Genomic DNA, 27801 nt, shown 5'->3' with positions numbered 1-27801 from the left:
ACACCGCCACAGCGCTATAGTGGTGACCCAGCTTTGTGTCGTGGTTTCCTCAATCAAATTGACATCCATTTGGTAATGAATCCACGTTCCTATCCCACTGACAGAACTAAAATTGCCTTTTTGATAAACCACTTGTCTGGGAGAGCTTTAGCATGGGCCAACCCCATGTGGGAGAATACGTCTCCTATGTCCTTCGCAGATTTTCTGACAGCTTTCAAACGCACGTTTGATCAACCCGCTAGGGTTGCTTCTGCTGGCAAAGCTCTGCTTAGGGTCCGACAGGTTAACAGATCTGAAGCGGATTACACTATCGAATTCCGCACTCTAGCAGCTGAGGTGGTTTGGAATAATGATGCCCTCGTTACAGCCTTTCAGGAGGGTTTGGCCGCTTACATCCTGGACGAAATAGCGTCCAGGGAATTGCCTGTCCTTCTGGACGATCTTATAGATTATATCATCCGTATTGATAATTGTATTAGAGAGAGACGTAGTCAGAGGCGTATGTTTACACAGAGGTTACCTGCTTTACCCAGTACTGCGTTACTGGCATTACCCCCTTCTAGCCAACCTCCCCCTGAAACCTTGCAATTGGGTGTTACTGGGTTAACTGAGATAGAAAAATCATACCGAAGAAGGGAAGGGTTATGCCTTTACTGTGGGAAAAGGGGACATCTTCTAAGAAAACTGCAGCACCCAAGGCCTATAGAGGGGTCGGCCTCGGGTGTTATGTCGTTTACCCCTCACGTCCCCATTATTAGACCGTTTATTACGGTTACCCTTTTTGTTGAAAATACTACCGTGATTACCAAAGCCTTGATAGATTCAGGGGCTGCTGACAATCTTATGGATGAGTGTTTTGCGAAAACCACATAGTTGACTCTGATCCAAAAGGTCACTCCCTTGGCTGTGGAGGCCATAGACGGTAGACCACTGGAGAAACCTCTGGTGACCCATGAGACCAAAGAACTGGTTATGTCTGTGGGTGCCTTGCACAAGGAAAGATTGTCCTTTCAAATAATCAATTCCCCTACAGCCTCTATCGTTTTGGGCTTCCCCTGGTTGGTTAAACACAATCCGATGATTGATTGGGGTTGTTTGGAGATTCTCTCCTGGGGGAAATCTTGTCAAAGGGAATGTATGACTCGTGTTTGTCCTGTTGGCTTGCTTAATGTACCCACAGCCAAACCACTATCTGTTTATGTTCCTCCTGTGTATGCAGACCTAGCTAAGGTGTTTGAAAAAAGGGAGGCAGATAAACTACCCCCGCACCGTGAATATGATTGTGCCATAAACCTCTTACCTGGTACTATGCCGCCTAGGGGTAAAGTATACCCTCTTTCTGTAAAAGAGAACCAGGTAATGGAGGAGTACATACAGGAAGCCTTAAGTAAAGGTTTTATCAGAAGGTCCTCCTCTCCTGCTGGGGCTGGTTTCTTTTTCGTTGCCAAAAAGGAGGGTGACCTACGGCCTTGTATAGACTACAGGGGCCTGAACAATATAACGATTAAAAACGCCTACCCTATTCCCCTCATCACGGAGTTGTTTGACCGGGTCAAAGGTTCTAAATACTTCACTAAATTAGACCTCAGGGGGGCTTATAACCTTGTTCGTATAAAGGAGAATGATGAGTGGAAAACAGCATTCAATACACGTAGCGGACATTATGAGTATCTAGTCATGCCTTTTGGACTGTGTAATGCTCCCGCTGTGTTTCAGGACCTCATAAACGATGTCCTCAGGGATCTATTGCATGTCTGTGCCGTAGTGTACCTTGACGGCATCCTTGTATATTCCCCTGATTTACAGACACATCATAAGCATGTTAGGATGGTGCTTAATAGGTTATTACAGAACGGACTTTATTGTAAATTAGAAAAATGTTTGTTCGATCAGACCTCGGTGCAATTTCTAGGATATATAATTTCCGAACAGGGTTTCAGTATGGATCCTGCTAAATTAGAAGCCATACTATCCTGGCCGCTTCCCCAAGGTCTTAAGGCTATCCAGCGTTTTATAGGATTTTCCAACTATTACAGGAAATTTATAAGAAATTTTTCACCAATTATCTCCCCTATAACGAAGCTGACTAAGAAAGGTCTACACCCTAGGGTTTGGACTCCTGAAGCCCTTAAGGCCTTCGACACTCTCAAGAAGGCATTTGCCTCTGCTCCAGTACTACGCCACCCTGATCCTTCTCTTCCCTTTGTTATGGAAGTGGACGCTTCTGAATCAGGTGTGGGAGCAGTACTGTCACAGAGGTCATCGTATGACGAACCCCTCCATCCCTGTTGCTACTTTTCAAAAAGGTTATCTGATCCGGAAAAGAATTACGATGTTGGGAACAGGGAACTATTAGCTATTGTGTTAGCTTTTAAGGAATGGAGGTACTTATTAGAGGGTTCTAGACACAAAGTTATGGTTATAACAGATCATAAGAACCTCTCCTATATAGCTGATGCTAGAAGGTTGTCCGCCCGGCAGGCTAGATGGTCTCTATTTCTTTCACGTTTCCAATACGTTATTACCTATAGACCTGGTTGCCATAATGCCAAAGCTGACGCTATCTCTCGACAGTATGAACCTCTAGAATCTGTTAACCCGACCCCTGAACCTATTGTACCTGCGTCTCAGATAATAGCTGCTACCCGTTTGTTTGTTTCGTCTCTTCTTCTTGAGAATATTAAGACATACCAAACTCAAGCACCCCCTGAGACGCCTGTTGGCAGACTATACGTTAAAGTGAATGACAGAAAGAAGTTGTTAACTTTATTTCACACCGCCAAAACTGCTGGTCATCCGGGGGTTACCAAGACTTATAAGGGCCTCCTTCAACAGTTCTGGTGGCCTTCACTCAAGCGAGACGTAGTGGATTTTGTGCAGGCTTGTCGGGTCTGTACGCAGTGTAAGTCCCCTAATGTGAGACCCCGGGGTCTCCTGATGCCTCTATCGGTACCCAAGAAACCATGGACCCACTTATCCATGGATTTTATTGTAGACCTTCCTCCTTCCGATGGTCAGACAGTGATATTAACTGTGACGGATAGGTTCTCTAAAATGGCGCACTTTGTTCCGCTTAGGAAACTGCCTTCTGCGATTCAACTTGCTCAGGTGTTTGCCAAGGAAGTGTTCCGCTTGCATGGGGTACCTCAAGATATAGTATCTGACAGGGGTCCTCAATTTGTCTCTCGGTTTTGGAGGGGTTTTTGTGCTGAGATGGGGGTCTCCTTGTCGTTTACTTCCTCCTATCACCCGCAATCTAATGGTGCAGCCGAACGTGCTAATCAGTCTGTGGAATTGTATTTGCGCTGCTTCACTAATGCGCACCAGGATGACTGGTCTCGCCTCCTTCCGTGGGCTGAATTTGCCAGGAATACGGTGTCTCATTCGTCTACTGGCTTAAGTCCGTTTGAGGTTGCTTATGGGTTTCGGCCTACCGTCCTTCCCGGTGCGTTCTCCGACAAGGGAATGCCCGCTTTGGACCAGCACCTCGCCTCTTTGCGGAAGATGTGGGTTCAGGTCCATGTTGCGCTGTCCCGTTCAGCGGCAGCTCAGAAGAAGTTTGCTGATCGCCATAGGGGTGCGGCCCCTTCCTATGTTCCGGGTGATAGGGTATGGTTGTCCTCCAGGAACCTCCGCCTCAAGGTTCCCTCGATGAAGTTCGCTCCCAGGTTCCTTGGTCCCTACAAGGTGTTACGTAGGGTTAACCCCGTTTCCTACTCCCTGGACTTGCCCTCTTCCATGCGCATTCCGAACACGTTTCACGTTTCGCTTTTGAAGCCCTTGCTTTGCAACCGGTTCTCTCGTCCCCTCGGGCGGCCTGTTTCCCCTCGCGCTGTCCCCAGTGATGTGTACGAAGTGGCTGCCCTTCTCGACTCTCGTGTTTCTAGGGGTCGGCTGCAATAGCTGGTGGATTGGAAGGGGTACGGCCCTGAGGACCGATCTTGGATTTCGTGCTCTGATCTGCACGCTCCCTCTTTGGTCCGCTCCTTTCATGCCAGGTTTCCTTTGAAGCCTTCTGCTTCCCGCCCTCTGGGCGGTCTTCGAGGGGGAGGTAATGTCAGGATCCCGCGGGCGGCTGCAAGGGGAGGCTGCAGTCCGCTCGCGGCACTCACCCTCCAGCCGTCCGCGGTCCCCTTCTCCACGTGGGCTCGGCGAGCGGCATCCCTCCAGCCTCGGATGCCGGCCGCGTCTTCCTCCACGCCCCCCAGCGGCAGCATGCATGACGCTGCACGCTGGAAGACTGCCCAAGATAAGTCACGCCGGGGTCAGTCACCTGACCCGGCATTAAAGGCACAGTGCCTCAATCACAGTGGGAGGTTTAGATATCTCCCACGTGTGATTGTTAATTCTGATTGGAAATTATCCAATCAGAATTAACCTGATGGTTTATATACTTACCTTTCCTGTTCCTCCCTGCCCTGTTGTGGTCTTTGCTTTATAGTATTGATTCTGAACGTGTGATTTCTGGTTACGTACTCTCTGGCTTGTTATACTGACTTTGTGACTTTCTCCTACCCTTTGACCTCGGCTTGTTTCTCGTTATTCTGTTTTCTGGTTCCCCCTTACTCGGCTTGTCTCCTGACTATTCTGTGTGTGCTTAGCCCGGCCACTCTAAGGACCGGTACTGCACACTTTCTGTGTGTGTATGTGTGTATGTGTGTGTTAGCGTGTTGGGTTCCCCGAATCGTGATAGACACTCACACACGCACAAACAACGAGCTATCTCCGGACCCTGCCACAGGGCAGGGCCCTACGCCGTACTCCCACAGAGTTCGAGCGACTGTGCCTAGATCCGGAACCACTCTCACACGGGATATCAAAGCTTTACGGCATGTTACAAACCCAGATCCCCGTTGAAACCCCTAGATTTAAGGGTAAATGGGAAACGGCCCTGAACCTGCAATTAAGCGAAGGGGAATGGGACAAAATATGCACACTGACACACCACTGTGCGGTCTTCAGCAGACACCAGGAGGCCGCATACAAACTGCTCACACAATGGTACCGCACACCAGACATACTACACAACATGCACCCAGACCATGACGCAAAATGTTGGCGATGCGGGACTGAAACCGGGACACACCTACACATCTGGTGGTCCTGCGAGAGGATACAACCTTTCTGGCGGGGGATATACAAACTAATACAGAAATTCTCAGACAGCCCCCCTCCCTACGAACCGGCAGCAATGCTCCTACACCACACTAAGGTGCCCAACAACAGATACAAACGCTCATTGACTATACGGATATTGAACGTTGCCAAACTACTCATCCCCCTACACTGGAAGGACACGGTGGTCCCTACCCTCAGGGAATGGTTTGCGAAAATGGAGGACCTCAGGGTGATGGAGGACCTACACCTGACGGCAACGGACAGAGCCCAGAGGTACCTAGATACATGGACACACTGGATTCTGACGATGACTGGAGATAGACTCCCAGACTTACTAGGGGAAACTGGTTAATACTAAGACCCCAGCTATCTACAAACACGAGCTGTTGGCCCAAGCGAAGTCCCAGTAAGGGAACTTCACCAGCCCAGCGTACCCCGACAGCTGGCTTCCCGAGGAGCCGCCCCCCCCTCCCCCCCCTCCCCCCCCCTCCTCCTCTACCTACCCCACCCAAAATGGACAGACACCCGACTGATTGATGTGCGGACGCACGCCCGTCTCTCCTCCCCACCCTACCCCGTAAGCACGACTAACAGACAAAACGAGACCAAACACAGGTACGAGCACAGACTAATCCCTGAAACCCTTAGGGAGACATACCTGGATCCCCGACCGCAAGACAACATACAACAAGACGACTGCTAGAGACACAGGTGCACATCAGGACACGTACTGCGAAAAAACAAAGGCAGGAAAGCCCTTACCCGAGGTACATCGCAGGCCAGAACCTTGAATCCTGCTCTAACCTAAGCCTAACACTGCCTACACAGCCTACCAGCCCTATCACTCAGGCACCAACACCTAGGGTATAAACACTGAACAAACCCGTCCCCTAGATAAAAAACAACGGTCTCACCTCCCACCACAATGACGGGGACCCACACGCCCCAACCTCGTTAAAAGTCTGATGGGAACAGGAAACCTACTAACCCACTGGGTATATTATGTCAGAACAACGGAACTGGGAGGCCTCTAACTCCCAAGCCCACAAGGAACCTTATCAGTCCTGTTTTTATGACAGTTCAACCGACGATATAATTCACTCGAACATCCCAAAATCACAGTCCTAGAGTGTACTTGTTGGGACCTAAGGGTCCAAATGTTGCTAGCCATGTTATGAAAGGTATTGACATCGCTATTAGAAATCTTGAACGGTCGACACACACTTACCAGCAAAGACATTGAATGCCCCAAAGGGGCACTGTAATTGTAATTGCAATTGCTTATACTGGAAGATTTTATTGACTCTGTATAACTAATGTGAACCCCACTATGTTCAACCATTTTAAGTATCCCTATTCCTTCTGTACCCTATACATTGACGACTTAACTGAAAATAATAAAAAGAAATTAAAATAAAATAAAATACTAACCCTTACCTAGAACGCTCTAACCAACTCTAGCCCCGCTTACATTTCTTCACTGATTCATAGGTATGCCCCCACTCGTTCTCTCCGCTCTACTGGTGACATTCTCCTGCTCGCACCCTTACTGCAAATTCACGCCTGCAAGACTTCTCACGGGCTATTCTTTCCTTTGCAACAGCCTGCCTACCCCTGTCAGACTCTCCCCTAGTCTTCAATCCTTTAAGAAGTCCCTCAAAACCCATCTTTTCAGGATAGCTTGTGGCCTCCAAGAGTAACTTCTATCTCTCAAATCTTTCTAATTGTTGTCTAAAGGGCCACACTCCACTCTCACCTCCAGTTCTGCCACTTTCCTACCATGTCTATTTGCTGTCTCCCTCAATACCCTTCCTATTGTGTTTTTATACTCCACCTCCTCTAGATTGTAAGCTAGTTTGAGCAGGGTCCTCAACTACCTATTGTTCCTGTTACATTTTGTTATTGTCTCATTTGGTAAATTTCCTTCTTATTGTAAAGCGCTGTGGAATAAGCTGGCACTATATAAATAATAATAATAATAATAATAATAATAATATGCACACACTATGTAGCAGAACACACACAAAGACATAACTCACATGCAAAGACACACACGCATACAAAGAGGCTCATTCACAAAGATTCCTCCCCCTGTGGTTCACCTTTCTCAGCAGAAAGGAGGGAAACAGTAGTGCTCAACAGTCTTTGTCCAGGAGTCTAGTGTTGTGAGCAGAGGAGAGTTGTGGAACAGTTTTCCCTCAGTAGGCTTCACTTTTACCAGGAAGAATATACCAGGATATGAGATAACACCGCTTTCTGAAAGGTGATAATGCAGCAGGGTTTGCTTAATATGAACCCTACTCAACACAATTTGAGTTGCCTGGCTCCTACTAATATTGCGTGGGAGCAACAGTGAAGAGCACTGTGTTTATACGCTCTTCAATCCCTGCATATTGAGCCTTCCAGGCAAAATTCACAGATCCTAGGAAGAGGGGTCACAGAAACAAACAGCTGACATGGGAGACGGTTGACTGATGTAGAGGGAAAAATTAATAACATGTAATCACTTTGTTAGAGCTTCACTTTCTACAACTCTATTGGTATATGACCCTATAAAATTACTTCCTTAACTCATCCCTTGAATAACCTCTATTTTAAACAACTTTCTCAGGTAACCTCCATGAAACTTCTATGTATACATACTCTTCCTCATAACCCTTTTTGTGATAGTTCATCCCCTCAAGACAATTTTGGTGTCTAAAACTACCTGTAGAAAGTTTTCATTGATGATGCTGGTTTTCACAGGAACTACAGTGCATGATCCTGATGTCCCTGCTGTAGCTACAAATGTGAAAGGTTCTGATGGCAGCAAAATATTCTCTTCTCCCTGTAACATCCGATCAATGTAGTCTTTATAATGGTGGTAACGCGTCAGAGGGTGAACACTCTTAAAAGAGGAGACATCTGAAGAGGAAAAAAAGAGTGAATGTAATGGGAAAAACTATTTAACATTTTTTGCACAGATAGTCACCTATGCTCTGTACTATGGCAAGATACATTCTTAAAGTGGTGCTGTCACCTTAACAAGATTAATGTGCAGGAGAAGGTAGGTTTTAGCAGGTGAGCACAAAACTGAGGTCTCTGGAGGATCCAGCAAGACCACACAATCCTCCATATAAGGAGCCTTTTCCCCCTCAGCTTTTTGTCAAAAAAAAGTCTTTTGTGTAGGAATAAAACACATTGCAATTTAAATATCGGTTTAAGATTAAATATAATTTTTTTTTTTAAACTAATTAGCGATATAATGCAAGAAAATCCTCTTGTGGGGCAGATTTGATAGATCTGCCCAATTAAACATGAAAGGATAATTCGGACCTAATTAAGCAAAAGAACTAATTGAATTTTTAAGCATTTTAACGAAATTAATCTGTGATGGAGGTCTAAGTAAACATATATTTACACGAGAAAGAACACTGTAAGAAAGAATGTCCATACACTATTAGAAGAGAATTTAATCGTGATCATAGAGTAACAGATTGATTTTTACCGATACATTATCTATGTATACACAACACTACTGATTAGAAGATAATAATCTTGTCATACAAAAGTAAAATTCGTCTCTTGTAATTACAGTATAATGGAATATATTATTTGCACATACCGGTATATCCTTATATGTAAATCACTAGATAAATCTGAAGACAAGATATTTCTCTTCTCTTTCATTTTTAAAGTGTTATATTATAACCTTCTATTTTTACGTAAAGATTATCCATAATTGTATTTTTTATTGTTGATATATGTCTAATATTTGTTAAATATGAAATGTGAAACTATTTCTAATGTTTAATCAGCATGTGATAGTGGGCAGGAGGAGTTTTGTCTTATTATAAGGCAGACTTAAATGGCACATTCCAATCAGACATCATAATACTGCCCGTAATTAAGTGAAGTAATCAATTGTATTTTAACATTTAAGTAGAAATTCATTTAGGATGAATATTTTGGTTGATATGTATTTGTATGAATAAGAAAACCTGATAAGATAATGTTTACAAGTCATTGTAAAGGTCTAATCATGGAATCATAAGACTTTTAATTAATATGAACAGATCCGCTAATTGAAAGGTGTATATATATACCTACTGTCCCCCCAAACACCGTATCTTGAAAATGCTTGATCTAACGAGCGAAACGCGTAGATCGTGTTTTTTGGTGGGATTTTCAAATTTGTAACGACCACAGCAGTATCTGGAAGTCGGCGCTCCTGAGAAGGACCGATCTCAGTGCACAGGACCGGTTCTGAATAATCTGCATCCACGGAGCGGTAACATTCAACTCTTCCATTGACACACTGTTTGGATTTTGCTTTTACTGTGAATCTGATACCGGAGAAACTGACGGAAGCCAAGCACAGAGAGATGGACACAGGTTTCTTCAGGAAGGAAGAGATTCTTTATTGGATCACCGATCGGGACTCAGAGGGACTAGCGTCACCAAAATACAGCAAAGTCTGAGTACTGAATACATAGAGTACATTCCTTATATAGCACTGTAGCTCCTCCCACAATTAACTACACCCACACATACCCTTAACCTATTTAATAAATAGAGTCTAAACTCATCCATCCGGTCTAACCACGTGGCTCATCTGATACAAAGGAGAGGGACGCGTAATTCCAGTTCTTACATTCCTGCACCTGGTCAGTACAGTGATAACAGTATCTTAGCTACGTGTACTTAACTTAACTGATACTACAAACACATATACATACATATGCCTTGTGGCAATCTTAGCCTGCTAAACTTGTATTTTACTGGAATTACATCACATTCCCCCCTTTGATGCCTCTGATATTTCACAATTACTTGAGGCATCACTTAACCTTGGTTTGCATATACCTCAGGTTACCATGAACCAGACCAGACTTATCTTATGATGTGAATCTTTTAACACTCATCTTCCTGCATTGGTTCTCCTTGATCTAGAGCCTTATACTTATATATCGCCATTATCTGTGCAGCAGCCTTCCTCTCTGCTATACTTCCTATCAGGCTTTGCACAGACCTAACTACTAAGGGTATAAGACACGGTAGGAGTAGACACAACAGTAAAATCAGTAGGACTCCACCTACCACTGCCTTAAGCCCTCCAAACCACTCATACCAGCTACCAAACCAACTACTTGGATTGTACCCTTTCCATACCTGAGTAGGCACATGCACTAGTTTAACCATATGGCTAGTAAGCTCAGCTATTGCTTGCCCTTCGTCATCTATTTGAAGACAGCAATTGCTCAGGTTAAACTTCCCACATACACCTCCCTCTACTGCCAAAAGGTAATCCAAGGCTAATCTATTTTGGTACACTGCTGTCCTCATCCTGGTATTATGCTTCGCTAGAAGATTGAGTGCTTGTGAGGTCTCATTAGTAATAATCTCAACCACCGCCTGTAATCTTATAATACGGTTGAGCATATAAATTGGGGTTCTATAACCAAAGGTACCATCTTCTGCCCACGTGGCTGGCCCATAATAATCTATGATACGCTGGGGAGGCCATTCATTATCTTCCCAGGTGCCTATCTCTAAGGGTCCCCTTTTCTTCCTATGATTCACATCATACACTTTAACACCTAAAGTCTCACCTGTTTCAATCGGTAACAAGAAGAAGGATGGTTTGAGCATACCCAACACACATGCCCCTTCCCAGTCCTGTGGCAACTCCGAATAGGCTTTCTTACCACAGATCCAGTACAAATTTGCTGGGGCTCTCCAGGTAGATGTGATGGATAAATCAAACCACACATCCTTTAAACTGGCATATCTAGCAAACGGGTTAGATGGTTCTGAGACATTTGAAGCCGACCACCAAGTTGTATTTTTAGTATCATCATCATAAGCTTTTTGCCCTAGACAAGTTAATTCTCCTACAGAAGTATTATACATTATTCCTTTCCTTGCTATGCAAACATAACCTATGATGGAGGTCTTTAATCTCCACTCAGATTTACCTCTAACACTCAAATGATAATCGGCTTGTGTAGATATTAGTTGGTCAACTGCCTCAGAACCGGACATTACCTCCTTTGCTTCCCAAGGCCATTGGTCTCCCATGTTAGTACCTCCACACACATAGCAGTTGGTAACATTAAGACTACCGGCAATACTTTCAGCTAGGTCAATGAACAGGTTTTTAGCGTTATGGGGGATCTTATTATCTATACTCATCTCTTCATAAAAGGAATGGTATACTTGATGAGTCTGGGAGGATACCGTATCAGTCTCTATTCCTATAAACAATAATGTCCCAGGATCTAAACCCGTCCCGTATATCTGAAACCCAAATAAATTTCCATACTTATCTAGGAACTTGTCGGGGTTATTAATAAGTATATGGACTGGGTTGCATTCCATAGACTTACAATAAGGGCTAGTCGGCAACTTAGTCACTATCATGTCTTTATCTACTGTCTGTCCCCAAGTCGCCCACCCCACACAAGACCAATATGGACAAAAGTTATAGTCTTTATTTGGGCATCTAGGACTCACATATTTATTTTTACTACTGGGACAAATATATTTATCATTAGACCCATACGTCCTCTCCCATCTAAGATCCCCACATACATTCCACGGTTTTCTACCACTTGATATCGCCTTACATGCATCAAATAGCAGAACACCCGAAGAATGTACGGATTCTAACACCATCTTATTAATTAGGGTCCCCTGAGGATCTCCATTCCTGAGAGTCAACCAAATTGTACGAGGTTGATACTCTGGACTGAAGCACTTAGGTTCTCCTACTCCTAAATGGCACACACTATAGTCTATATTTAGGTATCTACATCTTGATACCTCTCCTTTACATTCGTATTGTGAATGCCAAATTAGGGTTTGGGAAATATGGTTACCTGTTCTCGTAGTCTTAATGCATACCTCACAGCTAGGAGTGTCGGTACCTCTACCTTCCTGAATATAAAAACACATATAAATAAACACAATCAAAAGCACATCTTTCGCCGTCATCCTCAGTCTTCGTCCGTGCGATGGAACCTCAGCTTCCAGGATGTGAGGGCTGCAGGGAATGGAGTTCTGCTCGTCTTCACAGGTGTCCCTTCGAGACTTTCCTGGCTTATACACTATGTGTTGGTAAGCGGACAGGCTTTATTATGGCCTTCTCACTCACACCTGTAACAATAAAATTTGTAATCCACAATAATTCCTCGTTACTCCGACTGAGTAGTGCGTTTCAACCGGATCTTGCAGGGATTCTCTGGATCTGCTGTAATTTGCCAAGAATCGACTGCTGCTGGTTTAACCCTGGAGTGATGTATCCACGGAGTTACTTCGGCTACTTTTATCGCTGTAGGGGTAGACAAAAGAACAACATAAGGACCTCTCCACTTGGGCCCTAACGGTACATTATTCCACTCTTTAATCCACACTTGGTCTCCTGGATGATAACTATGAACAGGGGGATAAATATTCACAGGTAATCTATCTTGTACCCATTTCTGTACCTCCTCCATAGTCTTACCCAACTCTACAACCTGCTGCCGGGTAATTCCTTCTCCCAACTGACTCAAGTCCCCCCTTAAGTTACCAAGTACGGGAGGTGGTCGCCCATACATGATTTCAAAAGGAGAGAGGCCCATCCTTCTGGTAGGGGTACTGCGGATTCGCAATAAAGCTATGGGTAAGAGAACGTTCCACTTAAGTTGGGTTTCCTGACACATTTTAGCCAACTGGTTCTTTATAGTTCTATTCATTCTCTCTACCTTACCAGAACTCTGGGGTCTATATGCAGTATGAAGCCTCCACTTTATACCAAGCATATGAGTCAGTTGTTGTAGGCACTGATGAACAAAAGCTGGACCATTGTCCGATCCTATAGAACAGGGTAGTCCATACCGGGGTATTATTTCTCGTAGCAGGAATCTTACAACTTCTCCTGCTTTCTCTGTACGAGTAGGACATGCTTCTACCCAGCCTGAATAGGTGCACACAATTACCAACAGGTAACGATGTCCACCCGATTTAGGCATTACTGTAAAGTCTATTTGTAGATCGGACATGGGGAGTCCCCCCATAAACTGGACTCCTGGTGGCTTTACTGGTCCTTGTCTTGCATTATTCTTAGCACACGTTACACATCTGCGTACAATGGCCTGAGTCAAGTTGGACAATCTTGGTATGTAGAAATGTTTCCTGAGAGATTCTTCAGTACTGTCTCTCCCAGAATGTGTCCCGTTGTGATAATTTTGGACAATTTCTACCGCTAGTGATGCTGGTATGACTATTCTTCCATCTTCTAGCTGATACCACTTGTTCTCCAAATACTTTCCCGGTTCAGTCTTTAACCACTCCTCTTCTTGAGCTGTATAAACTGGAGTCCATTGGGACAGTGGAGTTGGTATAAGAGCAGCTATATGCCCCACATACTCCTGTCTTCCTGATTCAGCAGCACGCTTAGCTGCACTATCTGCCATCCGATTTCCCTTGGTTACATCACCATCTCCTCTCAGATGCGCTCGACAATGTATGATACCGACTTCTTTCGGCTCCCACACTGCTTCCAATAGTTGTAGGATTTCAGCTGCGTACTTGATTTCTTTGCCTTCTGAATTCAGTAGTCCTCTTTCTTTATACAAAGCTCCGTGGGCATGAGTGGTTAAAAACGCATACTTAGAGTCCGTATAGATATTTACTCTTAAACCTTCAGCCAATTGTAACGCTCGTGTTAGTGCTATTAATTCTGCCTTTTGTGCTGATGTTCCTTTCGCCAGTGGCCGAGCTTCTATCACCTTGTCTATTGTTGTCACTGCATATCCTGCATAGCGGATCCCTTCTTTCACATAACTACTGCCGTCGGTGTAATATTGAACATCGGGGTTCTGGATGGGAAAATCACGAAGATCTGGTCTACTTGAAAATACTTCATCCATTACTTCCAAACAATCATGTTGACTTTCAGTAGGTTGCGGCAAAAGGGTAGCTGGATTTAAGGTGTTTACAGTCTCTAAATGCACTCTTGGGTTTTCACACAACATTGCTTGATACTTGGTCATACGGCTGTTACTAAACCAATGATTTCCTTTGTAATCCAACAACGTCTGTACTGCATGTGGGACTCGTACATAAAGTTCTTGACCCAGAGTGAGTTTATCGGCTTCAGCTACTAGCAGGGCGGCTGCAGCTACGGCTCTTAGACAAGGTGGAAGTCCGCTGGCCACTGCATCCAGTTGCTTAGACATGTAGGCAACAGGTCTTTGCCATGATCCCAAGTACTGTGTCAATACTCCCACAGCCATTCTTCTTTGCTCGTGTACATATAAGTAGAATGGTCGTGTGTGATCAGGTAGACCTAATGCTGGGGCACTCATCAAAGCCTTCTTCACATCTTCAAATGCCGTTTGCTGTTCTTGGGTCCATAAGAAGGGGTCGTGCTCTGTACCTTTGATGGCTGCGTACAGAGGTTTTGCCAGTATCGCATAGCTGGGAATCCATATCCTACAGAAGCCTGCTGCCCCCAAGAATTCTCGCACTTGTCTTCTATTCTTGGGTATTGGTATTTGGCAGACAGCTTCTTTTCTCTCTGGCCCCATAATCCTTTGACCTTCAGAGATATGGAATCCCAGATACTTGACAGTTGGCAAACACAACTGAGCCTTCTTCCTGGACACCTTGTATCCTGCCTTCCAGAGAATATGTAGTAGATCGTGCGTTGCTTGCTGACATTTTTCTTTTGTAACTGCTGCTATCAACAAGTCATCTACATATTGTAACAATACACATTCTCCTGGGATAGACTCGAAATCCAGTAGATCTTGACTTAGAGCTGAACCAAATAGGGTAGGTGAATTTTTAAACCCTTGGGGCAGTCTTGTCCAAGTCATTTGGCGTTTTGAGCCCGTTACAGCGTTCTCCCATTGGAAAGCGAAAATACATTGGCTTTCTGCGGCAATTCGGAGGCAAAAGAAGGCATCTTTGAGATCTAAGACTGTGAAGTAAGTAGCCCCGCCCGGAATTAAAGCAAGCAGGTTATATGGATTGGGTACAACTGGATGTATGCTAACAACCGCATCATTGACTGCTCTTAAGTCCTGTACAGGTCGATACTCATCTGTACCGGGCTTTTGAACAGGCAGCAATGGGGTGTTCCAGGGGGAAGTACAGAATTTTAGGATACCATACCGTATGAACTTATCCAGATAGGATTGGATGTTCTTCTTAGCCTTCTGCGGAATGTGATATTGTCTTAGGCTCACTGGATAAACCCCATGTTTCAGTTCAATTTTTATTGGTGGAATATTGCGGGCCAGTCCTGGTGGGTTGTTCTCTGCCCAAACTCCTGGTATGTTAAACAATGTCTCATCACTCCTAGGGTTTTGGCTAGTCAACACTGTATAAAGTCGCCACTCTTCTTCCTTTGGTACGGATAAAGTCATAATACCTGAAGGTCCATTAAACTTTAAGGATGTTGTTCCATTTGGTAGGAACGTAATCTGCGCTTGTAATTTTGATAGCATATCACGTCCCAGCAATTGGACTGGACATTCAGGCATATAAAGGAATTGGTGTTTTACTACGTGGCCTCCCAATGTACAGAGTCGACTTTTAAGAACCGGTTTTTCAGCACTTCTTCCAGTTGCTCCTATCACAGTAATAGTCCTTCCAGATGGAGGAGCAACTAGATTAGTCACCACTGAATGTTCAGCACCAGTGTCGATCATGAACGCACTCCTTTTCCCCCCTATTGATACATCGACCATAGGCTCCGCTCGACCAAGGGGGATGGAGCCCGGTCGGTATCAATAGTCCTCCATGACCGTGTCAGCCAATCCTACAAAGTCCCTACCTTCTCTATCGCGGGACCTTTGCGCTGCTGGAATATACCTGTCTTCCCTAACACTTCCTCTGTTCCCATTACTCCCTCTATAACCATTACTCCCTCCGGGGCCTCCTCTACCTCTCGCTCTACCTCTAAAGTTTCCGTAGCCTGCCCTGGGTTGGTCTCTCTCGTACTGCTCTCTTTGCGGACATTCGTTCCTCCAATGCCCTTCTTCCTTGCAATACGCGCATTGATCCCTACTCAAAGGCTCCCTACTCCATCTATTATTGCCTCTATCTGGGCCCCGTTTATCTACGCCTGCGATCGCTACCGCTAGCATATCAGCCTTTTTACGCATCTTGCGCTCTTCCTCTTTCTTACTTTCTGTATCCCTGTTCATATAGACCTTATTTGCTACCTCCATTAGTTGGGTGATGGACATACCTGCAAACCCTTCTAACTTTTGTAGCTTGCGCTTAATATCTCCGTATGCTTGGCTGACAAAGGCGGAGTTAACCATTCGGGAATTGTCTGCGTCTTCCGGATTAAAGGGGGTATACAAGCGGTATGCCTCCAATAATCGGTCATAAAAGACACTGGGCGCTTCATCGCTTTTCTGGATCACCTCAACTGTCTTCGACATGTTAATGGCTTTCTTTCCTCCGGCTTTCATGCCAGCAATTATAGCGTCTCTATAGGCTCTGAGTTGAACCATATCAGCACCATTTACGTTCCAATCGGGATCGGTGTTGGGATAGTGTGTCGCGGCCCATGCTGCTGGATTGGCTTGGTTCAAAGCACGGGCTCTATCCTCTAATGCTTTAATGGCTGCTTGATTTATTCTTGTCCTTTCCTCATTGTTAAATAAAGTCATTAGTAACTGCTGGCAATCAGCCCATGTCGGATTATGCGTCTGTACTATTGAGGTGAACAGATCAGTCATAGCTTGTGGTTTCTCAGTATACGAGGAATTATGGGTCTTCCAGTTTAAAAGATCGGTTGTGGTAAATGGGACATATACGAAGACTGGGTCAGCGTGTGCCATTTGACCTGCGGCATCGATATAAGCTGACCCGGGATTCAGACGAAGAGGCATCTGATAGTGCTTTAATTGTTGGGCACCAGTCAACTGTCGGGTTTGGATGGGGCTACGTAGAGAGGCGTCAGTCATGGGTTCCGGTCGGGGAGAGATAGGGTATGGGGATGTGGGAGGTCGGTTTTGGGAAAAGGTCGTAAATAAAACACTTCGAGCCGAGCTAGATGAAGCTTGACCGGAAGTCTGAAGTGGCGCCAAATCAGGATATTCGTTTCTAATGGGGGTGGATTCTGGTTCCGGAAGGGGAGATTTAGTACGAGGGGGGGTGGATCCTGTACTGGAGGAGGAAGCGGAAGTGGATGAGGGTAATGAGGGGAGGGGTGCAGGACTTCCTGCGTTTGCGTCACTTCTTCTTAACGGAAAGTAAGGGGGCGGCAAAGGGATCTCGGACTCAGGGGGCGTGTCCAAAATGGGCCTAACACCAGTCCTAGTGGACGAGCAAGTCCTAGCTACCATGAGGCGACACTGCTCCTCGTGGCATGTCTGGAGCCATTTTGGCGAGTCATTTACGGCCTGTCTCCAACAGTCAATATAAGGAAACTGGCCGTAAAGTTCAGGCCTACCCGATACAGCCACGTGTAAGCGCTGTACCAGAGTTGGATCCAAACTGCCACGTGGCGGCCATGCCGCAACCAAAGTAGGCCACTCCCTAGTACACAAAGTGACCAAACGTACAGGAGACATCTTTACCCCAAAATCACAAACTTTGAATCCCTTTTTAAAATTCTTAACCATACATCCTAAGGGATCCGGAATCGTTGACTGCGACGCACCCATACTTAACAATGGAACGTCGTCGACAACGAATACTATACACGCGTACTATTCAACAGTCACACCCGTTTCCTCTGGCAACAGCACCACGTGGTACGGTTACCAAGTGAAACGTACACAATAACAATAAACACTCAGGGAATTCCCGTACACACACAGCTGTTACACCAGTCACTATATAATCAATATTATGCCCTTTGGCGTAACTATACAGTCACCCACGCTATAATTCTCTATATACGAATTACCCGTCTATAACACACCCCAGTAACATCGTCTTTTACAAATAGCGGTTACAGTACGGTTAGCATAGGTCAAAGCACAAGTTAAGGTCACAATACAATTATTAGTGGTTATGGTGTTAAACATGCAATGGACGACAATGATTAGTACTTATTATATAATGTCAGTAAATATACAGGGTTATGGTACCGTGCACTATAATACAGCAACACACTATTAACACTCTCGCTAGACGGCTGAGCTCGCGCTATCTAACAAGATATACACTTTACTAAAACAATCGTTAACACATTTACAATTCCCAACTAAACTATTGGCCAGTACCTTGAATGGACTACCTAAAACTATATACACCCGTTTTGGTTAGCCACACTGCCCAATCACCACATATATAGCGAGCTAGAGAACCGAATTTACACAGGCGCCTCTTAGTCGCACTATCAAAAGTCTAGTGGGTTCCAAATTTACACGCCTTCCCACTTAGCCCAGATAGGATGAGAACTAGCGAACCGAATTTACACAGGCGCCGCTTAGTCTCCCGGTCCCTCCGACCTAGCGAACGTAATATACACCCTAGAACGCTAGTCTAGACAAGACACCGGTGTCCGGCTAGGGCTATTTACACCAGGACCCCGCCTGACTAACCAAATCAAACGGTCTGACTAAAGAGCGTTCGATCGAGCGGTGCGCCTTCGCTCCTTCCCTCCGACAGAGGGGGCAGATACACTGATTCAAAACCCCTTTGGGCCTACCGCACAATCGGTATACCCCTAGTGGGTCTGCCGTCTAAAACAGCAGTTGTCTTACCTCCTCGTTCCTGAACCTGAGTTCACACTCATCGACGGGGACACCCCAGCACTTCTCACGTAGAGGCCGATGATCTCCTGGACAACAGACCAGTGGCGCCGAGACGAAGGGAGGTCCACGCAGAAGTTCAGGGGTGCAGCCGTAGAGAACGTGGGCAAAGATAGACCGTCTCACGCCTCTGCCTCTCAGCTACCGTTGAACGATGAGCTTCCCGGCCAATGCACCAAATGATACCGGAGAAACTGACGGAAGCCAAGCACAGAGAGATGGACACAGGTTTCTTCAGGAAGGAAGAGATTCTTTATTGGATCACCGATCGGGACTCAGAGGGACTAGCGTCACCAAAATACAGCAAAGTCTGAGTACTGAATACATAGAGTACATTCCTTATATAGCACTGTAGCTCCTCCCACAATTAACTACACCCACACATACCCTTAACCTATTTAATAAATAGAGTCTAAACTCATCCATCCGGTCTAACCACGTGGCTCATCTGATACAAAGGAGAGGGACGCGTAATTCCAGTTCTTACATTCCTGCACCTGGTCAGTACAGTGATAACAGTATCTTAGCTACGTGTACTTAACTTAACTGATACTACAAACACATATACATACATATGCCTTGTGGCAATCTTAGCCTGCTAAACTTGTATTTTACTGGAATTACATCACAAATCTTAGAGATAAGCTTCACAACATTTTATTGTAAGAGTGTCTCCTATATGGGGGTTTTTTCATAAGGGAAATAAAGTTATAACATTTTTACGCTATGTCAGTATCTTTTCTATTTCAAGGTTTGGATACATAAAAAGACACAGATTTGACATATACGCTACTGTTGCAGCAACTAATCCCTGTGGACTTTTTCAAAGCACCCTCAAATAATATTGGAACTGAAACTCCTTGTTGAATAGACATTTTCTGTGCTGAACGCTAAGGCAAAAAAATAGGGGTATATTCACTTAGCGCTGATTTTATTTTTATTTTTTGTCCTATAGGATGTTTTAAAACTTGGGAAGGTTTTTATTGTATCTAGCAGCTGTTTTCATTTATTTTCTTGTGGACAACTGAGGTTGGGGCATTGTCCTAGAAAGTCCACTACATTATCTTTATCTTGCTCTCTGTATACGGTGTGTTTTAATACAAAAGACGCTTTCTACTTTGCTTAATGATATCTTTTGACAGGGTTGGAGTTTCATAAATTTCAACACAGTCTTTTTGAGAGTTGCATAAAGATTTTACCTTCATAAAATGTTCGTTTTTTTTGAAGAATGGAACTACTGCCTGATCTGCATTATCTATAAGGGGGTCAGTTCATTTTTGCAGTTTATGGGACACTCATAGCACTCCCAATGGAAATAATGGTACAGTATTGCTTAATACGTGTAAAATACTTTGAATATCAGTGGAAAGACGAGCATCTTTATTTAATAATTAAAAGCATTTATAAATTGGCGCCCACTTCAAGCGGATATATCCATTAAACTACAGAAGCACAAATTATGAAGCAGCTATCAAGCTTTTAGTAAATTCTAGTTCTAGGTTCCTCTTGCAAAGTGTTTTGATGAAGGTGTGGAATTTTCACTAGATATTTTTACATATTGCTGCTGTGATAAGTTCGTGCAAGTAAACAGGGACAGGACAATATAGTCATTTCATCTCATTGAATTGATTATAGTGCCTCCATTCAGTTTTAAACCATGTTCAAACAATTTAACACTACATAAGTGTGCTTAACTGTCCACAGCTCAGCCACCACTGGAGGTATGACTAAGGCAGAGATTACTCACTTCCTTTTAGCCATACCAATTCATACCAGCAATTGACACTGTAATAGGATAAAAGTGGTCATCTGACACCCTCAGCCAATCCCAACTGTACACTGCTGCTCAAGCTAATACTTCCTCAATATATCAAGCAGCATACAATGGATGGGCTGAATTGAATGGTGGCACCATTAAACTCCATACACTATAACCACTCCAAGTCTATTGAGTATTAACAGTGCATATGGCATTCCTTTAAAAGGACACTAAACTGTCCACATAAATAAAAATAAACCCCAATGAAAATATGCATGCATTTATTCATTTTTTTCATTGGGGTTTATCTAAAAACAGCTTGCAAAAGCTGGAGTTCTTGTGTCTGTAGCATTTGCAAGCCCTCCCCTTCTAACCCTGCCCAGACTTTCTACGGCTGTCCAATCACAGACTTCCAAATGCAGCTCAATTATACGTTTTTTGTAAGGCATGTTGCTCTCTTAAGTTAAGTTTAGATCCACTTAGCTAACCAAACCAGGAAGTACCTGGACCTCTTGTCTGACAGCCAGCAAGTTTAATATATAAAAGTGCCAATTCCCATTGAAATCTGCATTTTTTTGTAAAACAAAAAAAAAAAATGGCATGCTCTTGAAGGATCCTATTAATGCATTATTTAGCTTGTCTAACAGTTTCATTCTCCTTATTTAAGTATAACATTTAACATTAAAGTTATGTTTCAAAGTCAATGTAATAATCATGGGTTAATCTTTACCTTTAATTTTATTAAAGTGGTACTCCTTCCCACGCTCTGTGTCCACAAGCTTCTGCAGTATTTCCAGTAATAACGTCTCCTGGGTGGCTTGAGCATTTTTTGTATCACTCTCTAGAATCTGGCGTTGTTTTTGCTTGGACAGGGCACAAAGGCAACGCCGTCTCCGAATCTTAGACAGCCATCCTTCCAGTGTCCAGCCTTTCCAGATGACCAGCAGGTAAATAATTCCAATGGACCCCAGAAATAGGGTGGAAATAATCAAAATAAGCATCCTAATCAAAAGATAAACAAGTGAAAATAAAATATTAACACTTTTACCATTAAACAGATTCATACTCACGTAATTTTTGAAAAATACATTTTTAAATTGCCTGGTCAGTCATAAGGTTGTATATACAATGCTTTGTTACGAAGAAAGTTACTATTGCAGACTTAGAGATGAGGATGGTACATGCCTATGATATGTGATGCTTCATTCTAATTTGAACACATTGGTGGGAGGCATATTCTGTAAAACTACAGAGGGGGGTGTTTAATAGACAATTAGTAACAATTCTGTAAGAAGTAGTTTGTTCAGAATGTATTGTAATGAATTAATAGTCAACATTTGTAATATATATATATACCAAATGAACAAGTTGGCAATATTGTGACATTTAGGAGCCACCCCTTTTCCCCCAGCTGTTTTGACCTTAAAGGCACACTCCACTGCCCAATTTTTTTTTTAAATCGCTGTTTAGTAGATATACCTCAAATGAAAACATGCATGCATTTAATTAGAATTTTTTTCATTGAGGCATATCTAAAAACAGCTTGCAAAGCTGCAGTTCTTGTGTCTGTTGCCTTTGCAAGCCCTCACCTACTAACCCAGTCCAGACTTTCTTCGGCTGTCCAATTGCAGACTTTCCAATGCAGGTCGATGAGAAGTCTTTGCAAGGCAGGTGCTCTGGGCAATTGTCTTCCTCTTGAGTTTAGCTCCACTGAGTAACAGGACCTGCTAACGGCTTTTTAGCAGTATAAAGCGCATTAGGGGTCCGGAGAGTTCCTTTAATTTAGAAAATTCCTGTTTCCCTTTACCACACTTTTCATTTCAGTGAACAAACCTTGAAAAGCAAATTGTGGCAACTTAAATAAACACTTTAGTTTTAGGAATATAACGTTGTATTCCAAACACTATAGTGCACCTCTGCCCAACCCTCCTCTCGTGCCACTCCCCACCAGAAAATGAAGTGTTAAAAAAAACCTTTTTACACTCACCTTATTCCAGCAATGAGGTCCCAGGGCATTCCTACGTTAGTGCCAACGCAGAACCTAATGCACCATTAATTCAAAGCTTTCCTATGGGAAATGATGCTGGATGGCCTTGTGCAATGCATTAACTCCCCTCGAGTGGCTGTATGGTAGACAGCCACCAGAGGCAGGCTTAATCCTGCAATATAAACACTGCAGTTTATCTGAAACAGCAATGTTTTAGATTGCAGAGTTATGGGGACAAGGACAGTGCACTCCGAGCACTTCAATGAAATGAAGTGGTCTGGGTTCCTATAATGTCCCTTAAGAAAGGACTTGTAAATTGTAAAGTGTCTCTCTCTGTATATTTTGCAAATACACAAATGAGAAACCCCACTTGTGTGCTGGCCCGAGGGAAAAGGTAGTGGCACAATTAATTTCTTTCTTCGGCTTCTGGCAATTGATCTGCCAGGATCCCATGTCACTGCTGTACTGTCCCAGGGTACAGCCAGAGCTTCCAGCAACCATCACTAGCAATGAATGTGGGAACTGACAGTACACGACAGAAGAAGCTCAGCCTTTTCTCAACTATTTGCTCGACCAAAAGACAAAGTAGCCCCTACATTGTCTTATGACTAGTTTTGATTGCACTGAAATTCCAGCGCTGTCAATATTATTAAATTTAAACTAAAAAGTAATTATGTTGTGGTGGTAGATCTGCTTTAAATGATAATTGTATTCACTATTTTAGGACAACCTAAAAACTAAGTAAAGGTTGTGACTTCTTTATAGCTTTATTTTCATTGACAGGTTTTTTCCAGACATGCACACATATGACAGTGCTGCATGAAATTTGAAAAGGAGTGAGTTGTAGCTAAGGGGTTGAAGGAACAATGAACTGACACTTTTCTGGAAGTGACAATTCCTCTTTAACCCCTTAAGGACCAAACTTCTGGAATAAAAGGGAATCATGACATGTCACACATGTCATGTGTCCTTAAGGGGTTAAGGTTACATCAACCAAAAAACAGGTTTTAACTAAACGTTTTTTATTCAAAGTAATTCCTGCTATCCTGGCACCCACTCCCAAAAAATAGCAGGCTAGATAGTGGACTGAGGGGGTACGTGGGCGACACAGAAGGGCTTGACGTTGCTGACAACAGACATCAAACATTCATAGAACTGATATTAGCCAGCATGGAACGCGAGGTGGAATTACACCTCCAGCAAGGGGTTAAACTCTGCATGTGCTGCGTTTCATAGCGAAAAACTGCGCATACAGCCACCCGGCACCATGACCACTTCAAATGACTTAACTGGTTATGGTGCTTGGAGTAACACTTTAAGTTACAATAGCCAAACTGAAAAAGTAGACATCATCCGGCTTATCTACTCTGCACTATAATTTGTAATAGTCCACAATCTCTGGTTTTGTGAATAAACTCCTTTCTGATTAAACCTTGTGCCACAGCTACTGTAAATGTGCAAAGGTTTACTTACTACACAGAGAATTGCAAGCAAGTGAGAAGCCAAATCACTAAATTAGTCTCAAAGAGTCAGGCTTTTTAACAGAATTGGAGATTTCTTTCAAAATTATAATTTTGCTATTTGTTTTTCCAATTCATTTAATTATGTGTTTAGTAAATAAGCCCTAAAGAAATTAAACCTATTTAATAAAATGCATTTCACCCCCAAAAAGTTGGTGTATAATGGCCTTAAAAAAACACCCACCAAAGAAGGTAGAACAGGGTAATAATTGTTTTAAATCACGTTTACACAAAATAAAATATTACAATTTCGTTTAAAATGTCAACAAGACGCCATTAGCTTTCAGCTAGTAAGTACCCGTCCAAGCTATGAAGATACTTACTCTTTTAGAATCCTTACCTCCACTTCCCCACTCAGTGCGATGTCACCCAGAGATCACGCCCATCTCTCCTCCTTACCCATGTAAGACAATAACAAAAAGAAGCCATCTTTGTTACGGGAAAGTGCACGAACGTCGTGCACTGGCCGCAAGTCTACTTTCTCTTCGGCAAGGCATTGAGGGTGGCCATATTTACTATTGGCGAGTATTAATTATAGTGTGCTATGAAGAGGACGATGAATAGCCATCTTTAGTGGTGGAAGAGTAGGTGATTTGACTGGTAGAACTTTGGGGTAAAGTTTACAATAGAAGCTCGACATAGAATAGTACTTAAGAGTTATGAATAATTACAAAACTGACCTAAAACCTCCACTTGATTTCATAAGCCTGGATAACCATGCCAAACTGAATTAAAGAAAAAAAAATATATATATATATATACAGAATTTGATGGCGCTATATAAATAATAATATAATAATAATATACAAATATGGAATTTGCTGGCGCTATATAAATAATAATATACTAATAATAATATATATATATATGCAGGATTTGCTGGCACTATATAAATATTAATATACTACTAATAATATATATATATATATATATATATATATATATACAGAATTTGATGGCGCTATATAAATAATATAATAATAATATACATATACGGTATTTGCTGGCGCTATTTAAATAATAATTCTATATTTTTTTTTTTTTTTTTTTTTTGTTTTATGCACAGTAATGGGGAAGTTGACATATATAGGGGAAATGGTATATCATTGAAAAGACAATATGAAAATGTGAGACCCTAGATAGTTAAAGAGTATAGTAAGTAAAATGGTTAAAGCTGAATGTGACTATAAAAATGAGGAGATTAAAAACTTGTAAATTGCATTCAAGGTGTCATAATAAATTTTTGCTGTAATGAACAATGCAAACTCAATTTTGCTAACAAGAAACTCCATTTTGCTGTCCTTTATGCTTTGCTGAACATGTGGCAATGTGATGTAATTCCAGTAAAATACAAGTTTAGCAGGCTAAGATTGCCACAAGGCATATGTATGTATATGTGTTTGTAGTATCAGTTAGTTAATTACACGTAGCTAAGATACTGTTATCACTGTACTGACCAGGTGCAGGAATGTAAGAACTGGAATTACGCGTCCCTCTCCTTTGTATCAGATGAGCCACGTGGTTAGACCGGATGGATGAGTTTAGACTCTATTTATTAAATAGGTTAAGGGTATGTGTGGGTGTAGTTAATTGTGGGAGGAGCTACAGTGCTATATAAGGAATGTACTCTATGTATTCAGTACTCAGACTTTGCTGTATTTTGGTGACGCTAGTCCCTCTGAGTCCCGATCGGTGATCCAATAAAGAATCTCTTCCTTCCTGAAGAAACCTGTGTCCATCTCTCTGTGCTTGGCTTCCGTCAGTTTCTCCGGTATCATTTGGTGCATTGGCCGGGAAGCTCATCGTTCAACGGTAGCTGAGAGGCAGAGGCGTGAGACGGTCTATCTTTGCCCACGTTCTCTACGGCTGCACCCCTGAACTTCTGCGTGGACCTCCCTTCGTCTCGGCGCCACTGGTCTGTTGTCCAGGAGATCATCGGCCTCTACGTGAGAAGTGCTGGGGTGTCCCCGTCGATGAGTGTGAACTCAGGTTCAGGAACGAGGAGGTAAGACAACTGCTGTTTTAGACGGCAGGACCCACTAGGGGTATACCGATTGTGCGGTAGGCCCAAAGGGGTTTTGAATCTGTGTATCTGCCCCCTCTGTCGGAGGGAAGGAGCGAAGGCGCACCGCTCGATCGAACGCTCTTTAGTCAGACCGTTTGATTTGGTTAGTCAGGCGGGGTCCTGGTGTAAATAGCCCTAGCCGGACACCGGTGTCTTGTCTAGACTAGCGTTCTAGGGTGTATATTACGTTCGCTAGGTCGGAGGGACCGGGAGACTAAGCGGCGCCTGTGTAAATTCGGTTCGCTAGTTCTCATCCTATCTGGGCTAAGTGGGAAGGCGTGTAAATTTGGAACCCACTAGACTTTTGATAGTGCGACTAAGAGGCGCCTGTGTAAATTCGGTTCTCTAGCTCGCTATATATGTGGTGATTGGGCAGTGTGGCTAACCAAAACGGGTGTATATAGTTTTAGGTAGTCCATTCAAGGTACTGGCCAATAGTTTAGTTGGGAATTGTAAATGTGTTAACGATTGTTTTAGTAAAGTGTATATCTTGTTAGATAGCGCGAGCTCAGCCGTCTAGCGAGAGTGTTAATAGTGTGTTGCTGTATTATAGTGCACGGTACCATAACCCTGTATATTTACTGACATTATATAATAAGTACTAATCATTGTCGTCCATTGCATGTTTAACACCATAACCACTAATAATTGTATTGTGACCTTAACTTGTGCTTTGACCTATGCTAACCGTACTGTAACCGCTATTTGTAAAAGACGATGTTACTGGGGTGTGTTATAGACGGGTAATTCGTATATAGAGAATTATAGCGTGGGTGACTGTATAGTTACGCCAAAGGGCATAATATTGATTATATAGTGACTGGTGTAACAGCTGTGTGTGTACGGGAATTCCCTGAGTGTTTATTGTTATTGTGTACGTTTCACTTGGTAACCGTACCACGTGGTGCTGTTGCCAGAGGAAACGGGTGTGACTGTTGAATAGTACGCGTGTATAGTATTCGTTGTCGACGACGTTCCATTGTTAAGTATGGGTGCGTCGCAGTCAACGATTCCGGATCCCTTAGGATGTATGGTTAAGAATTTTAAAAAGGGATTCAAAGTTTGTGATTTTGGGGTAAAGATGTCTCCTGTACGTTTGGTCACTTTGTGTACTAGGGAGTGGCCTACTTTGGTTGCGGCATGGCCGCCACGTGGCAGTTTGGATCCAACTCTGGTACAGCGCTTACACGTGGCTGTATCGGGTAGGCCTGAACTTTACGGCCAGTTTCCTTATATTGACTGTTGGAGACAGGCCGTAAATGACTCGCCAAAATGGCTCCAGACATGCCACGAGGAGCAGTGTCGCCTCATGGTAGCTAGGACTTGCTCGTCCACTAGGACTGGTGTTAGGCCCATTTTGGACACGCCCCCTGAGTCCGAGATCCCTTTGCCGCCCCCTTACTTTCCGTTAAGAAGAAGTGACGCAAACGCAGGAAGTCCTGCACCCCTCCCCTCATTACCCTCATCCACTTCCGCTTCCTCCTCCAGTACAGGATCCACCCCCCCTCGTACTAAATCTCCCCTTCCGGAACCAGAATCCACCCCCATTAGAAACGAATATCCTGATTTGGCGCCACTTCAGACTTCCGGTCAAGCTTCATCTA

The 27801-nt window shown here is 43.5% G+C and overlaps 1 protein-coding gene across 2 annotated transcripts in view; it reads right to left on the bottom strand.

Annotated features, from left to right (window-relative positions):
- GHDC (GH3 domain containing) overlaps nt 1-24554 on the bottom strand; it is a 72690-nt gene extending 48136 nt beyond the window's left edge. The window contains exons 1-3 of one of the 2 annotated variants that reach the window (XM_063458964.1): nt 24473-24554; nt 21356-21627; nt 7826-8022 (exon numbers count right to left, since the gene is read on the bottom strand). In XM_063458964.1, the coding sequence (XP_063315034.1) occupies nt 7826-8022; nt 21356-21626 (468 nt within the window). In that variant the 5' untranslated portion in view covers nt 21627; nt 24473-24554. The other variant, XM_063458966.1, reaches the window with a different exon arrangement.
- Between the last annotated feature and the right edge of the window lie 3247 nt (nt 24555-27801).

Source organism: Pelobates fuscus, chromosome 6 (assembly GCF_036172605.1).
Source record: "Pelobates fuscus isolate aPelFus1 chromosome 6, aPelFus1.pri, whole genome shotgun sequence".
NCBI lineage: Eukaryota > Metazoa > Chordata > Amphibia > Anura > Pelobatidae > Pelobates > Pelobates fuscus.
This window is presented reverse-complemented; position numbering and strand designations above follow the sequence as displayed.